The sequence below is a fragment of the Chanodichthys erythropterus genome, chromosome 24, assembly GCF_024489055.1.
Source record: "Chanodichthys erythropterus isolate Z2021 chromosome 24, ASM2448905v1, whole genome shotgun sequence".
Classification (NCBI taxonomy): Eukaryota; Metazoa; Chordata; class Actinopteri; order Cypriniformes; family Xenocyprididae; genus Chanodichthys; species Chanodichthys erythropterus.
Window position 1 is genome coordinate 31,668,960 of NC_090244.1, and position 16,204 is coordinate 31,685,163.

At 40.2% G+C, this 16,204-nt stretch overlaps 1 protein-coding gene across 2 annotated transcripts; it reads left to right on the plus strand.

Annotated features, from left to right (window-relative positions):
• The first annotated feature begins 1,011 nt into the window (after nt 1-1,011).
• Nucleotides 1,012-11,352, plus strand: LOC137014913 (ethanolamine kinase 1-like). Of its 2 annotated transcripts, XM_067379470.1 has the most exons (8): nt 1,012-1,306; nt 5,371-5,633; nt 5,854-5,997; nt 7,512-7,654; nt 7,751-7,834; nt 7,911-8,071; nt 8,379-8,452; nt 10,918-11,352. In XM_067379470.1, the coding sequence occupies exons 1-8, from the start codon at nt 1,160-1,162 to the stop codon at nt 10,985-10,987; spliced, it is 1,086 nt and encodes a 361-aa protein (XP_067235571.1). In that variant the 5' UTR covers nt 1,012-1,159; the 3' UTR covers nt 10,988-11,352. The 2 variants fall into 2 exon arrangements, with proteins under 2 accessions (XP_067235571.1, XP_067235572.1); XM_067379471.1 differs by lacking the exon at nt 7,751-7,834.
• Nucleotides 11,353-16,204: the final 4,852 nt, after the last annotated feature.

The window sequence follows — 16,204 nt, forward strand, 5'->3', positions numbered from 1 at the left end:
TTTACTTACAAAGCTGATCAAAGACTGCGTCACTTTCCGTTTTCATCTTGAACACTTGTCACGATTGTGAGTGAATGCGATCATCCTTGCCTCTGTCCTACTGTACAGATCAAAACAAACATGAATGAACATAAAAATATGTTGAAAGATACATTAGCTTACCGAAATCTGTATCACGTCAGTTCAATCAGTGCTGCAAACAGTGTCACGTTACGTTATACCTCAGAAAAGACATTCGTTGAACATGAAGAAAAATAACAAAACTCAATTATTTAAGTAAGCATAATTAACTTTATTATAAAACTGACTTAAAGGGTTAGTTCACCCAAAAATGAAAACAATGTAATTTATTACTCATCCTCATGTCGTTTCACACCCGTAAGACCTTCGTTCATCTTCAGAACACAAATTAAGATATTTTTGATGAAATCCGATGACTCAGTGAGGCCTGAGCAATGACATTTCCTCTCTCAAGATCCATTAATGCACTAAAAACATATTTAAATCAGGTCATGTGAGTACAGTGGTTCAATATTAATATTATAAAGCCACGAGAATATTTTTGGTGCGCCAAAAAAACAAAATAACGGCTTATTTAGTGATGGCGATTTCAAAACACTGCTTCAAATCATTTCATGATTCGGATCAAGTTATTTGACATTTTCTGACTTATTTTGACATCTTCTAAAATTTTTTTTTTTTTTTTTTTTGAAGAAACGCAATAGTTACTTTCCCTGGTAATTAGTTACTTTTATAATGATCTGACTCAGTAACTATTCGTGAGAAGTGACGAACTATGATTACTTGTGTAAAGTAAGGTGCCCAGCACTGGCTAGAGATAAAGACGATGACTGCACATTCACAATCTATTCTTACTTCAATCAAGCATCAGGATCTTCCTCTTTAGATGTTCTTCATTTGGAACGAGGGTTAATAAGTAAACTCTGCACTAACTAAGCAGTGAAGATGCCCAACAGAACGTTGTACTTTGATAGTCCCACAGATGTGCTGAGTCACTGAACACACAGAGGTCCTGCGAGCCCGACACTCGATGGACCGCTGAGATAAGATCATTACTCTGACAAGACCTCAAACAGAGCTTCCTCAGGCCTTCATTCACCTGATTTAGATTATCTGAGCTGCGAAGCATTTAAAAAGAATGGAAATGAACAGGAGTCCAGATGATGGGTGCTACAAGAGATTACATTTAGACGTCTGTATTGATGAGCGCAGCCCTCGACACGGCGTCTCTGAACTTCTCAAGAAGCTGCGGCCAGAGTGGAAACCAGAAGATGTTCAGATCAAGGCAAGTTCATTATTAACATTAAATAGACGACTTTAAAAAAAATCATTTGATTTAGTTTGTGTAGGTGTTTAGTATTTGCATTATGAAGAGTTGAGTCCTAAATTGACTGAAAGAGTTTTTTTTATTTCCATAATTATTCCTGTCCAAAAGGAAAAGGGTTTCCCCTAATTATTGAATGGGAAATGAAAGATGGCCTGCTCAATCTGAACATTTACATCCATGCACTGCTACATGATTTATCCAACTGACTTGACATTGCACACACACACACACACACACATACGCGCACACACACACACACACACTGTATACTACACTGTATATTACACTATGCTCAACATGACACTAAAGAACGGACTGAGCCTGTTTTCTTCTTCTCATTTTCCTCATTACTGTCATCTGATGTAGTTTTGGTTCCTTGTCACGATCACCTTTGGCTTGTGCTCATTTGGGGTTTGAACAACAACAAATATTCAGCAATATTATGGTTTTAACTGGTTTTGGAGGGGATTCTGGAAGTGTTCGAGGGAAAGGAAACTCGTTCGCTGGAGCGTAACCCTCGAGGTCATCAGCTCTGACAAACAGCTCCACATTTGCTCATGAGTCCAGAGCACATTTTTGCAGAACACGGGTCCTGATGTGGCGTTGGAGGACACAGTTTGTGATAACAGGTGTCAGCTGCACTGTTAAAGGCATCACAAGATGTAATATCAGTCTCTGGTGTCTCCAGAATGTGTGTGTGAAGTTTCAGCTCAAAATCCCCCACAGATCATTTATTATAGCTTGTCAAATTTGCCTCTATTTGGGTGTGAGCAAAAACACGCCGTTTGTGTGTGTGTCCCTTTAAATGCAAATGAGCTGCTGCTCCAGAAGAGGGCGGAGCTTTAACAGCTCAACAACAACAAAGCTGGAGAATCTCACGCAGCCAAAATGAGGAAAGTGTTCAGCCTTACATTGTTCAAACCGGAGTCGACACTGATGGAGAGACTCAGGAAGAAGTTACAACTTTTAGACGTTTCTGAATGGTTAGTGGATAAATTGATGTAGTTGCTGTGGAGTTGATTCAACTCATCCACTAGCATGTGCCGTCATGTTCATCTTTTGTGTTGAATTGACCCTCGTTTGTGAAGCAGTCCGGCGTAAAATGACGGCATGACAACAACACTCGACTACAACAACTCTTCCTCTTCTCTAAAGCAGCCCAACATGACCCCGCCCCCTTTGTTGAGTGTTCTCGGGGGCGGGGTTTATGTAAATTTTAGGGTTTGTGATTTCACTAACACAGGAAGAAGCTCGTTGTAGTTCCTAATAATCGTTTGTTGTAGTCCTTAAAAAGCGATTTCTGTAAAAGAAAATATCTCCTTTGCATTGAACTTTGAGTGTCGTAACTTTGCAGATGTTGTTTATGATCAAACAGCAACATTACACACTAACTAAAGCTAAAGAAATCAAATCATAATCAACCACCCCTTTAACTGTTGTCAACATTGGTAATAATAATAATATAATAATAATCATAAATGTTACTGAGCATCAAATCATCATATCAGAATGATTTCTGAAGGATCATGTGACACTGAAGACTGGAGTAACGATGCTGGAAATTCAGCTTTGATCACAGGAATAAATTACACTTTACTGTATATTGACATAGAAAACAGCTGATTTACACTGGAATACTGTATTTTTTGATTAAATAAACACAGCCTTGGTGAGCAGAAGTGACTTCTTTTAAAAAACTGTAATGTTTCCAAACTTTTTACAGGTACTGTATATCCTAATGTGTTTAATCTAATATAATTGACGTACATTAACGATTAATGAATTCTAATCTTCCCTTTTCCATTGCCTTTTATCACAATTTATATGCACGGTGTTCACTAAAATTTACAAATGTGTAAAGATAAAGAAAAAAAGCAATGAGAGAAAAAGTATGTATTGCGTCAGTCAGAGGGTTGGAACAAAAGTTAAAATATAGCCATGTACTCGGGTCACAGGGTCCGAACAGATCACAGTCCAAACTGACCACTGTTTTCCACCGGTAAAAAGTTCACATGGAAAGATGTTTGAATCATGATATGATGGTTCCTGTGTGGATCTCATGGGACACTGACGAATGAACTGAATGCATGCTGACCAAAACACTGACAGTGTGTGTGTGTGTGTCAGTATAACCCAAACATCTCTTATTGTGTGCAGTCGTGTCATGAATCAGGGGTTCCCAACCGCAGTCCTGGAGGCCCCTCATCACTGCATGTTTTCCATGTCTCCTCAATCTAACACTTCTGATCATTAGTCGAGACTCCAGACCTGAAATGAGTGTCAGACAAAGGAGAGACAGAAAATATGCAGTGCTGGAGGCTCCGGGAACATGGTTGGGAACCACTGTCATAGAGGACATCAGAAGCATTACTATAAAGTCAAAATTACATTTCTGAAAAATTATTAAATATCCTTGTATCAGGATTAAAAAACATAATAACGCATGTGTTTTCACTACTTAAAGGGGGGCTGGGTCATATACACCCTAACATAAGGACTCATTTTGTGGTATCTGTCAGGAGACAGGAGTAAACTTCATCCTTCTTGTATAGGGTAAAGGCACACTTTATGAAAAATTGTGCTTTTCACTACTCTCAAAGTGTATGACTGGAGGAAAAATATATATGTTTGTATTGAACATTGATAAAGCAACAGATTTTGTGTGGAAAAAAATCATAAAGTGGTTAATTTTGTTTAAAAATCTTATAAATGTATGAGTTGCATGGTGTAAAAGGCACACAGTATTCATACAAATACATTAGCTAAAATGTGTTTCAATAATGTTTAGGTTAAAAGTTGTTCAAAAGAATCACTTTAGCAAAGTTTGTACTATTTTCTGTTTATTTTGATAAATAAAATATTTAATTTGTGTTCAATAATTATACTGTCATTAAAATAAGCCTATGTTAATATAAAAATATATTTTAAAAATACAGAAATACTTTTTAAAAAAAAAAGTAAAGCTTCTGAAAACATTGAAGGAGATCCCATAATATTTGATATAGATTTACTGTAGTAACAATAAATGATGTTTTATTATGAAATCATATTTAAATATGATTGTTTCATTAAACGTCATGTCAACAAACGGAAAATTCAGTCAGCTATTCATTATCATGTTAATTATTGTGTCTTTTACCCCAAATACCATACTTTTACATATTCATCTGTTATTGAAAAACTGTTGCTCGAATTGCCTTAAACAAAACTGAAAATTATGACCTTTGTCTGAAAATACAACATTAATTTAACCGTTTCTCATTTGCAACATCAAATATTAGATCAAACTGCCTCAGAATCAGCTTTGCGCTGCTGTCCAGGATCAGACACATTTGCACGTGCATCTTGAAAAGCGGATGTTTGGGAAAGTGCTGCGGCAAGTTTGTGTGCCATCTAGTGGTTCAGAGGAAAATAACATCAAAGGCGCCTCTAGCCCCGCTGTGCCCTACTCTTCACTTCCGTTCTTCACACACATTACGTCAGAACAGCCCAGACTTCCTCTCTCAAATGAGGAGTCAACAATACAATCCATGAACAACATTTCCCCTTATTCAGGAACACAGTAGGCTACATCAGATGAAGTGACAAAGGGCTTGAACCAACTGGGCTTCTGATCATCACGTTTGGGTCGATTGTGTGTGTGTTGTTAGCAGTGATCTCAGCCATAATTTCATGTCTTATAAAGTCAGCTTTCAAAGCTAACTAGTTATTGTTCGCTATTAATAATCTGACTCTGGTGGCCAACGTAATGTTATAATGACCGAATACCACCAGAAACGGCTGTTCAGCCCCGCCTGTGAAAGTAACTTCACAAGATCATGTTTGGATTGTATCCTCAAAACAGTCAGGCATCTTTCATTCATTCACTTATGAGAGTTACAGTTGCCTGGACCAGTATGATGGCGATGTTGATGTGTTCACTGAGGTGTTTGCTTGCTGAGTTTGGAAAAATGGCACAATAAACAAAAGAACGAAGAACAGCCCACCAGTGCTGATTTGAATCACTGTTCTGTTGTTTTCAGGCTTTCACTGAGGGCATCACCAACCAGCTGATGGGCTGCTATGTGGGCTCTCTGACAGAAGGTCCTGTTTTACTGGTGAGGGTTTATGGGCAGATGACGGAGCTGTTTCTGGACCGGGATAAAGAAATGCAGATGTTCCAGGTGCTGCACAAACACGGCTGTGGTCCAGAGCTCTACTGCAGCTTCACCAACGGCATCTGCTATGAGTTTGTGCGAGGAGTCGTGCTGGACGACACGCTGCTGAGACGGCCGTCTGTTTACAGGTCTGAGAGCACTGCTGGTGTTTCATGATTTCAGAAGAACACTGGGTAATGTGGACTCTTCACTGACACTCTGGACCTCTAAGAAGATAGTTGAATTGTGTTAAGCCTCAATATGGCTGACTGTAGACGGTTCAAGCTACCTAAAACACCTAATAATGTTTTTATTGCTACTTCATTTTCTCAATATGATCACTGAAATGACACTTTTCATTGACTGCAGATTGATTGCCACAGAAATGGGAAAAATCCATTCCATAAAGCCAGGAGAAGTTGGAGACAGTTCACCCGTGACACCAGTTTTGTGGTCTAGATTGTCCCAGTTCCTGAACCTGGTCCAGAGATCCGATGCTGCTAAACAGCAAAGGTAAGATCATCTCAGTGATATGAAACACATCTATAGATTCATGTCTATGGATTCATCTTTGAAAGGACAAACATCAAATACTCTACACAGAACCGCGTGGAAAATGAATGGATGGTCAATTTAAATTCCACACTACTGCAACATTACAGGTGTCTCACATTATTACATCTTCAATGATTACCATCAAGCAGCACTACATTAATTATATTCAGTGAGGACATGAATGACAGGAGTTGATGGAGTGAATCAGATCTGTAATCTTCCTCTCTGCTGCAGCTCTTCAGCAAAGATTTGTCATGTCAGTGATCCTGAAGTTATGCACAGACATGCTAACTTACTATAAATAACTTTTATAAGTTGCACCTATAAAGCATCAAATGCATCACTAAATGCAGTCATTGCTGGTTGACAAACTCTTTGCTCAGTTCTTGTACTCAGCTTTCAGGTACGTGGTCAAATGAAGTAAAAGTAAGAAACAGCTTCGCAAACAGTCTTTCAATCACACACAGCATCATTAGTTACAAATACTCATATTATCGCAGAAGAACCGGGATAAAAGTTCATAGTTCAGATATAAACACTGGTGTCTAGGGCAGCGACCAAAATAGAGTAAATCAGTAACTCGGCATTTCAAATAATGATGGTATCATTACATCGTTACACCACCAGGTGGCGACAAGACTGTTAAAAAATGTGTCATTAAATTATTCTTTCAAGAAATTCATTCAAAAATGCAGATTCATTCAGCAATGAAACAAGTAATTATGATTGAGTTGCTGAATCATTCATTCAGATCAATCGTTTTTTAAATAGACTGCAGCAATCCACGTTTGTCAGAACCTCCAGCAGGGCAGTAACGGTACACAAACATGACGGTTCGGTACGTACCTCGGTATTGAGTCACGGTTCGGTACAGCAGGGAGAGAAAACTAAACAAAGGTGCTTCTGTTTTATCAAAGAGTAGTTTATTGATCTAATAAATAAGACATTACTAACAGGTAAAGTGAATATAATGACTATATAAGCTAATATAGTGCATATATTTAGTGCAAGAGTTGATTTCTCTGGTGAACTAACATGCTGCGGACACTGAGTGACTCTCCTGAGGTGAATGTAACGCTACGTGAGATTATTCTCAAGCTTTATTGATGTCTTTCTGCGGTTGAGAGATTACACGCGTATCTACGTCATCTGCTTTGTCCTGTTGTGATGGTTAGCAAACAGCATTGCATTACTGTGTGCGCCCCTTCTGGATTGGAGTGTGAATCGCCTGTGACCGACTGTATTCATCGCCTGACTGCGTGAACCGGACCATGACGTCCGTACCGTACCGTTCAGGACGAATATGTGTACCGTTACACCCCTAACCTCTAGTAAATCACATGTTATTTTGTTTAGTTGTCTGTTCAGAATCATGTCTGTCTGCTGAAACCACAAAATCATGATTTCATCGAGGATCATGCAGCTCTAATTCATCAGAATATGAAAATGTTCAGCACACTTGTGTCCTTCAGGCCCCATGAGGAGACACCTAGCCTAAAGATCATCATCAGAGAGATGGAGGAACTGAAGACTCATCTTACCCACATCAGCTCTCCAGTGGTACTGTGTCATAACGACCTCCTGACTAAAAATGTCATCTATAACCAAGAAGAAGGTGACTAGCATTATAGTTAGAAGTTTTATTAAATTGCCTCTGATATTGTCTTCATAGACTCATAATAACTAAACTATGTATTTTTTCTGATTTTAGGCACAGTAAAATTCATTGACTATGAATATGCTGATTTTAATTACCAAGCTTATGATATTGGAAACCACTTTAATGAATTTGCAGGTACAGATAATAATAATAATAAAGATAAAGAAGCTGATGACTTTCTCTAACACACAAGTGATCATTTGATTCTGAGGCGTCAGTGACGTGGACTCCAGCCTGTACCCGAGTCGAGAGCTTCAGTTTGATTGGCTCACAGCGTATCTGGAGAGCTTCAAGAGCTGCAGCGGTGTGGATTCAGCCGTGACCAAGAAAGAGCTCCTGGAGCTTTACGTGCAAGTCTGCAAGTTCTCCTTGGTGAGTATTTCAGGGAGACGGGAAGGGTCTGACCGACGGTGTCTGATTCAGCTGATTTGGGTTCAGGAGCTTCTAGCTATAGTTTTCCGGTCAGATGGTGATAAAAATTAGATGTTCTGAAAGTGTTATAGCATTGAGATTAACCAAACATTAAATATTAACAGTTATGTGCGAGCAATGATTGACAGTGTGCTTCACGAGCAATAAAGATGGACATGCATGCGCGGGGTCGTTTTCACAAGCTGTGTAATATGATGATGCCCCGTCTGTAAATGATCTGATATAAACCCCTTCCTTCTGTCTGCAGGCGGCGCATCTGTTCTGGTGTCTGTGGGCTCTGCTGCAGGCAAAACACTCCACTATCGACTTCGACTTCAAGAGGTGCGTCACCCTCCTTTCCTCAATTACTTCTGCTGGAGAATAAAGAGACTGTCCAAAACTGCAAATCAGGACAACATTCATGTGTTGTTTTCCAGTCTTAACACTAATTACTTAATGAGCACTGTTTGGTTTTCACTATAAATCAACACAAAATGTTCAGCATATTTAGAAAGTGTGAACAGCAAAACATCACATTTTACAAATTCGTTCAGATGTGGCTTGAAATCGCTCCGTGGACCTTCAGATCATTAGTTTTCTCGTTCTTGTCTTCAAAACAGGAACACAAATAAACCTTTATTTTTTAATTAGTAATGATCAAGTGGCGGTCGAGCAGGAAGTATAGTGAAGACTGACAGCGGTGGAGACGACAGCACTGAATAAAGTCTCCTACGGTTCTCAGATACACACTGTCAAGATGTAGATAAGAGACATCTCTACTGAAAACACCTCCATGTTGCTGCTGTTGTTTTTCAGTATACTGCCATAGAAACCAATGCACATATTCCGGGAAACCAAAAGATTCGCGGGACACACAAATCGGATCAACACGGCTGCGATGCTCAATGTGAACAGTCAATAATTCAGATCAGATTGTAATTGAGAAGAGAAATACACAGATTTGGACAGGGCATGTGTAGTTTATTTTGATGCTGTTCTTCGATGTTAACTGGAGTAATTAGAGACTCGGTTCAATAATCAATAGTGATGAAAGACTAAATATTAAATGTCACAGATGTAAATTTACTGAGTAGTCCATTTTCAACTCAGTTTCAACTAATTTCCAGATTTCAGGGGTGTAAAATGACTTTATAAAGATGGCAGCATCATTATTTTATTTTCACACGGAGATTGGTGGATCTATTAGTGAAATCTGTTGACTTTGTCCATCTTTGTTTCATTATATGCAAACAGAGACAGCTCAGAAATGGCACATCTTGTATTTTTCCCTCAAGTTTACACGCCTGTAATACAGGGAGTATTAATGATATCTTAATATCCTTCTAGATTATCCTTCTTTATAAACTTTCCTTTTGAAATCTTAATTTCCAAGGCCCTATAGTTCAGTCCCTTAGTTTGTAGTAGTATTACCGCAGTGACATCCTTATATCTATATCTTATATCTATCTATTAAAACTGAAGATTGCAGAAGAAAAGTTTCATAAGAACAAGAATCTAAAACTACATTAAGATATCTTTAACACTCTTGAATTAAAGACCTGCAAACTTCAGGAAAATGTTTGGTCCTCAGACGTGTGTGTGTAATTCTGTTGTTTTGATAGAGGAAAACAAGATTAATTTCTATTTTCAGGGTTATTTGTTCTTGTTACGTGTTGCAGAGATGAGGCGTTCACGGACTTCCACAATAAAAGCGCCGGAGAATCACACAACCAAAAACACATGTAAAGAGCATTAAGAGCAGACGAGGAGTGCATTATGAAGGGAGAGCAGATGATCAGGTCAGACGAGGAGTGATGATGGGGAGATGACGAGGAAGACAGGAGGATCATGGGAAATGGGACCTGTGACACGTTCTTCTTTAAACACAATAACTACCAGCTGTTTAAAAAGTTACCAACGTTTTGTTCTTGACCATTGAAAATGGGTAAATTCAACAATTTGAACCTGGAGTCACATTGGGGTCCCAATAAAAATGGGATTTAAATATATAGGGCCTTAAATCTAAAGATTTAAAAAAGAAAGTTTATTCAGAATGAGAAAGAAAGTATCAGCTGTATAGAAAATGTGGTTTCTGGTCACTGAAAATGTGTACAGTTCACCCGTTTACTCCTGGAGCTGCATTGAGATCTCCATATCTCTGGGATTGAGCCATCGAGGGTCTTTAACATGAAGATTTCAAAAGAAAGGTTTGTTAAGAACCAGAATATGAAAGGATATTAAGATATATTTAATACTCCCTGTATTACAGACATGCAAACTTGAGGGGAAAAACACAAGAAGTGCTTTTTTTTTCATTTCTGAACTGTCTCTGTTGGCATATAATGAAACAAAGATTGATAAAGTCAACAGATTTCACTAACAGATCCACCAATCTCTGCGTGAAAATAAAATAATGATGCTGCCGTCTTTATAAAGTCATTTTTACACCCCTGTAAATTGGCTCCATATGATTATTACTCAGTAAATATACATCTGAGACCTTTTCATCACCATTTATGTTTGTCCTTCTACAGAAAAAAGATGAACAAATATAAAAAATGAGGCAGGGACCTCTGGATGAGTTACAGCGGAGTCCATTCCCATCTCGAGACTGTCCAACACATCTACACTGTTAAACACTCAGTCTGTTTTGTGTTCAAAGTAACTAAATTAGATATTTCACTTTCTCTTTAGTGAAGTTGCTATTATTAGTAATCATGACTGACTACTGTTGTTCTCGAAAGGTTTTGCTTTTAAGAAACAGCTGAATTTATTGGTTCATGTGTCGCTCTCTCAATCTTTCTCAGGTATTCCAGGGCTCGATTCAACTACTACTTTGAGAAAAAGCAGGAGTTCATTGGATTGAGACTCCCATAATTCCTCCTCCCGTCTGGTCTCTCGGATTCACAGGACCGCGAGTTAACAAAGACGTTTGTTTGTCCTGTCACTACCCTCTTTTCTTCACCAGAAGGGCCGTCTGGAGCTCAAACTGACTGAGGAGCTGATGATGATCAACGCTACAGACTGAGAAGAGATCAAATCTGATCAAAAACAGCCCAGTAGATCCGAGGTTCAAAGCTGTCCCAACACTGCCGCTCTCAGTCTCTTCTGTCTGACACACTCATCTCATCTCTGGAGTCTCTCCTCATGAGCGGATGGTCGGGATCAGCTGACACTCAACATGTGCCGTGTCACCTGCATTTCACCTGTCAAAGCAGAGAAATGTCAAATAATAAAGATGACAGAAGCACTGCTTGTCCTTGTCAATCATTACTGTGAGGGTGATTCTGGAGTCCACTGCGCTTCAGGGTATTTAAGTGATTTATAAGAAAGATATTAATCAGTAATCAGGATTTATCCTTCTACACATTACGTTATTAAACACTTCTATAAGCTTATGAGATTTTATTCTTTGCTTTTAAAAAATCACACGTTTTCTGCACATGTTGTCTGGCTAAACACGAGCAATATGCTCCTCCACCTTATAAGTTATAGCTGCAAACATGTCCTGGAAAACCACGGATGCATGAAACTGAGATTCTCCACATCAGCAGAAAAGCAGGACTGTCGACAAGAGAAGGAAACGCTGGATCGAGATTACAAACTCTATCGAAGACATGGTCCTGCCTAACACTGCTGAGAAAGAGCTTCAGGAGGATGATCAGGATGATCCCAGATATGTTACACTAAGTGGAAATACTCCAGCCAAACAGAAATCCCGAACTTGTACCGACAGAAGTAGACCTGGAGACCGGAGCACTTCTCAGCAGTGACAGATATGAGGTATGGATCCATACCGAAGCCTGACGGATCATGTTATAAGTGAAGTCATTGTGTTCCTGAGGATCACAGCGGAGAATTACTCGCAGCAGGCTTGAAGAGGCGGTGTCCATCACAACATCAAGAAAGCTATCGAGCTGAATAACTGGACGAGACTCCCGTGCTTTGGTCATTATATTAATATTAAACTACAACTGACAGCTGTCAAATTATTATATTACTGTTTCCGGTAGCACTTTATTTTAGGGTCTTTTAACTAGCAGGCATATGACTATAACATTGGCTGTTTATTAGTACTTATTAAGCGCATATTAATGCCTTATTCTGCATGACCTTATTCTACACTCTTAATCCTGCAAAATACCTGAACTTAACTACCTTACCAACTATTAATAAGCAGTGAATTAGGAGTTTATTGAGAGAAAAGTCACAGTTAATAGTGTAAATGTGTGTTACCATGCATTGATCACAATATCAGCACTGCCCACCACAAACAGATTTCAGTGTCATTTTCATTCAATCTTTCTGTATTTTTCCTGATAAAGCAGTGTTTATGTACAGCAGTTATCAGGGAAATCTCTATTTCTGTCACTAAAGCGCCTCCTGCTGGCAGAGAATTTCATTTGCATTTTCAATCAATCAGTCTGTGTGAAACACTGCTTTAATAATACATAATTAATCATTTCTGTTTTATCTCTATCATTATCATCATCATCACTGCATGATATGAGATTATTTCAGGCTCAAGTGGTTTATTGGGATCATTTGGGGGTTTGTAACAGTATTTTAGCCATATAGATAAATGAATCTGTTGTCATTAATATTAGGATAAACAAACTAATATCACTGTTTGTCAATTTTACACAGAGAGGTGTGAAAGATGAACACACACACACAGCAGGTGTCAGCAAACTTCTCAATCTCTTGGAAGAAAAGCAGGGAGCTGGCCGTTGCTCGGGATGAACTGATCTTCCAAAGCACCTGCTCACACCTGAGACGCCTACCAGATCCCCACGTCACATGATGAGACAACGAGTGCTTGAGCAAGAGAGGGACATTCGTCTGAGAGGAAATTGAGAAGCTGTGGATGTCCTGCAGGCTGTCAGTGCTCCAGGACTTCACCGATGCCTTGTCCGGAGAGCAACATGTCAGCATCTCCTACCTCAAGCGTTCTCCATCTCTTCAACACATGCATTCTGGCTGAGGAGGAGAACGATCCTCAGCTGACAGATGTGAAGAGAAACGACTTGATGATCAATATTCAGATCCGTCACAGATGTTGAGTCTTTTCTTGATCCTCGATTCACGGAGAAAGAGAAGGTGGAGCAGGTTATATCAGAGCAGTGGAAGAGATCAGCAGGAAGACTCTCTCTCAGGGGCTGTTCCTCGTCCTGCACGAGGAGAAGAGAAAAGACGAGTGTGTCCGTCATCTTCTTCAAGAGCAGAGCATCATGGGCTTCAGCAGACGCTCTCAGAGGAGAAGAGAAAAGACGAGTGTGTCCGTCATCTTCTTCAAGAGCAGAGCATCATGGGCCGCAGCAGACGCTCTCAGAGGAGAAGAGAAAAGACGAGTGTGTCCGTCATCTTCTTCAAGAGCAGAGCATCATGGGCCGCAGCAGACGCTCTCAGAGGAGAAGAGAAAAGACGAGTGTGTCCGTCATCTTCTTCAAGAGCAGAGCATCATGGGCCGCAGCAGAGACTCTCAGAGGAGAAGAGAAAAGACGAGTGTGTCCGTCATCTTCTTCAAGAGCAGAGCATCATGGGCCGCAGCAGACGCTCTCAGAGGAGAAGAGAAAAGACGAGTGTGTCCGTCATCTTCTTCAAGAGCAGAGCATCATGGGCCGCAGCAGACGCTCTCAGAGGAGAAGAGAAAAGACGAGTGTGTCCGTCATCTTCTTCAAGAGCAGAGCATCATGGGCCGCAGCAGACGCTCTCAGAGGAGAAGAGAAAAGACGAGTGTGTCCGTCATCTTCTTCAAGAGCAGAGCATCATGGGCCGCAGCAGAGACTCTCAGAGGAGAAGAGAAAAGACGAGTGTGTCCGTCATCTTCTTCAAGAGCAGAGCATCATGGGCTTCAGCAGACACTCTCAGAGGAGAAGAGAAAAGACGAGTGTGTCCGTCATCTTCTTCAAGAGCAGAGCATCATGGGCCGCAGCAGAGACTCTCAGAGGAGAAGAGAAAAGACGAGTGTGTCCGTCATCTTCTTCAAGAGCAGAGCATCATGGGCCGCAGCAGAGACTCTCAGAGGAGAAGAGAAAAGACGAGTGTGTCCGTCATCTTCTTCAAGAGCAGAGCATCATGGGCCGCAGCAGACGCTCTCAGAGGAGAAGAGAAAAGACGAGTGTGTCCGTCATCTTCTTCAAGAGCAGAGCATCATGGGCCGCAGCAGAGACTCTCAGAGGAGAAGAGAAAAGACGAGTGTGTCCGTCATCTTCTTCAAGAGCAGAGCATCATGGGCCGCAGCAGAGACTCTCAGAGGAGAAGAGAAAAGACGAGTGTGTCCGTCATCTTCTTCAAGAGCAGAGCATCATGGGCTTCAGCAGAGACTCTCAGAGGAGAAGAGAAAAGACGAGTGTGTCCGTCATCTTCTTCAAGAGCAGAGCATCATGGGCCGCAGCAGACGCTCTCAGAGGAGAAGAGAAAAGACGAGTGTGTCCGTCATCTTCTTCAAGAGCAGAGCATCATGGGCCGCAGCAGACGCTCTCAGAGGAGAAGAGAAAAGACGAGTGTGTCCGTCATCTTCTTCAAGAGCAGAGCATCATGGGCCGCAGCAGAGACTCTCAGAGGAGAAGAGAAAAGACGAGTGTGTCCGTCATCTTCTTCAAGAGCAGAGCATCATGGGCCGCAGCAGACGCTCTCAGAGGAGAAGAGAAAAGACGAGTGTGTCCGTCATCTTCTTCAAGAGCAGAGCATCATGGGCCGCAGCAGACGCTCTCAGAGGAGAAGAGAAAAGACGAGTGTGTCCGTCATCTTCTTCAAGAGCAGAGCATCATGGGCTTCAGCAGACACTCTCAGAGGAGAAGAGAAAAGACGAGTGTGTCCGTCATCTTCTTCAAGAGCAGAGCATCATGGGCCGCAGCAGAGACTCTCAGAGGAGAAGAGAAAAGACGAGTGTGTCCGTCATCTTCTTCAAGAGCAGAGCATCATGGGCTTCAGCAGACACTCTCAGAGGAGAAGAGAAAAGACGAGTGTGTCCGTCATCTTCTTCAAGAGCAGAGCATCATGGGCTTCAGCAGACGCTCTCAGAGGAGGAAAGCTGTGGGATCAAACTCAACTCTAGAGCTGCTCCATACTGGAATAAATGACATTGTGATATTTTGTTTTTCTGCAGGATATATCGTGATATGAAATAAATTCACCAGATAAATTAAGTAGCTTTATTTGTAAATAATTAACTCTAGAATGATTGGAGTGCAATACAATAAATAGAGAAAGTAGAGAAAATGAATCAAATGTGAAATAACACTGCATAGTCTTCTGTATAAACTGAATATAATTAATGTGTTAAAGCTGCAAAAGTGATTTTCTCTCTGTGTTTTGTTGTTTGTTAACATTCATGACACAAAGCAGCGATTATAATGATCCACATCCGGTTTGTTTGATTGCGTTACCTAAGTCATGAGCAGCTGTGTGTACAAGGATTCAGTGTTCACGTGTGTGTGTGTGTGTGTGTGCACAGAAAACTGACAGGACCTAACACACACGCTAATTAGGGCTGTAGCTATCGAATATTTTAGTCATCGAGTATTCTACTGAAAATCCCATCGAGAAATTGTGTTTTTGCTTAATTAAGGAGCAATATTAAATATAAAAGAGAAAATAAGACGATGAACAACTAATTGGATTATTGTTTAGAAAAATCAACATTTTTATATTTTAAATGCATAGTACGCAATGCATGCAATAATATTTTCTATCAAAAATAAGCATTTAGTTCGTTGTTTCTCTGTGACAGCACTTGTACTGTGAACAATGACGAAGCTGACTGAGATCAATTAAGTGCTTTTAAGTGCCATTCTGGGCTTGAAATAAACCATTCTCTGAGACGCCAAAACAAATGAAAATAAACGACTTTCAAATGACTTTTTTTAAAGTATCAAAACTAAGGCATACGTTGAAATAAATAATAATAATCTTCTTGGAATTCTTTGTGAAATCATGCATGGACTCTTGTTCCACATTCATGTCCATGTGTTTTTGCTTCCTAAATGTGTCCTCCTAAGTGCTTTCTTGCACAAAAAGTATTCTTGCTGATCCACTGCAGTCACATGACTGTTTTAACAATGTCTTCAGTACCTTTCTGGACCTTGAAAG

What these genes read in the sequence shown, in the direction of transcription:
- LOC137014913 (XM_067379470.1), top strand. Translation starts at nt 1,160, where the DNA reads ATGGAAATGAACAGGAGTCCAGATGATGGGTGCTACAAGAGATTACAT. An exon ending in AGACGGCCGTCTGTTTACAG is followed by an intron (nt 5,634 to 5,853) that starts GTCTGAGAGCAC and finishes CATTGACTGCAG; the next exon opens with ATTGATTGCCACAGAAATGG. An exon ending in CATCTATAACCAAGAAGAAG is followed by an intron (nt 7,655 to 7,750) that starts GTGACTAGCATT and finishes TTCTGATTTTAG; the next exon opens with GCACAGTAAAATTCATTGAC.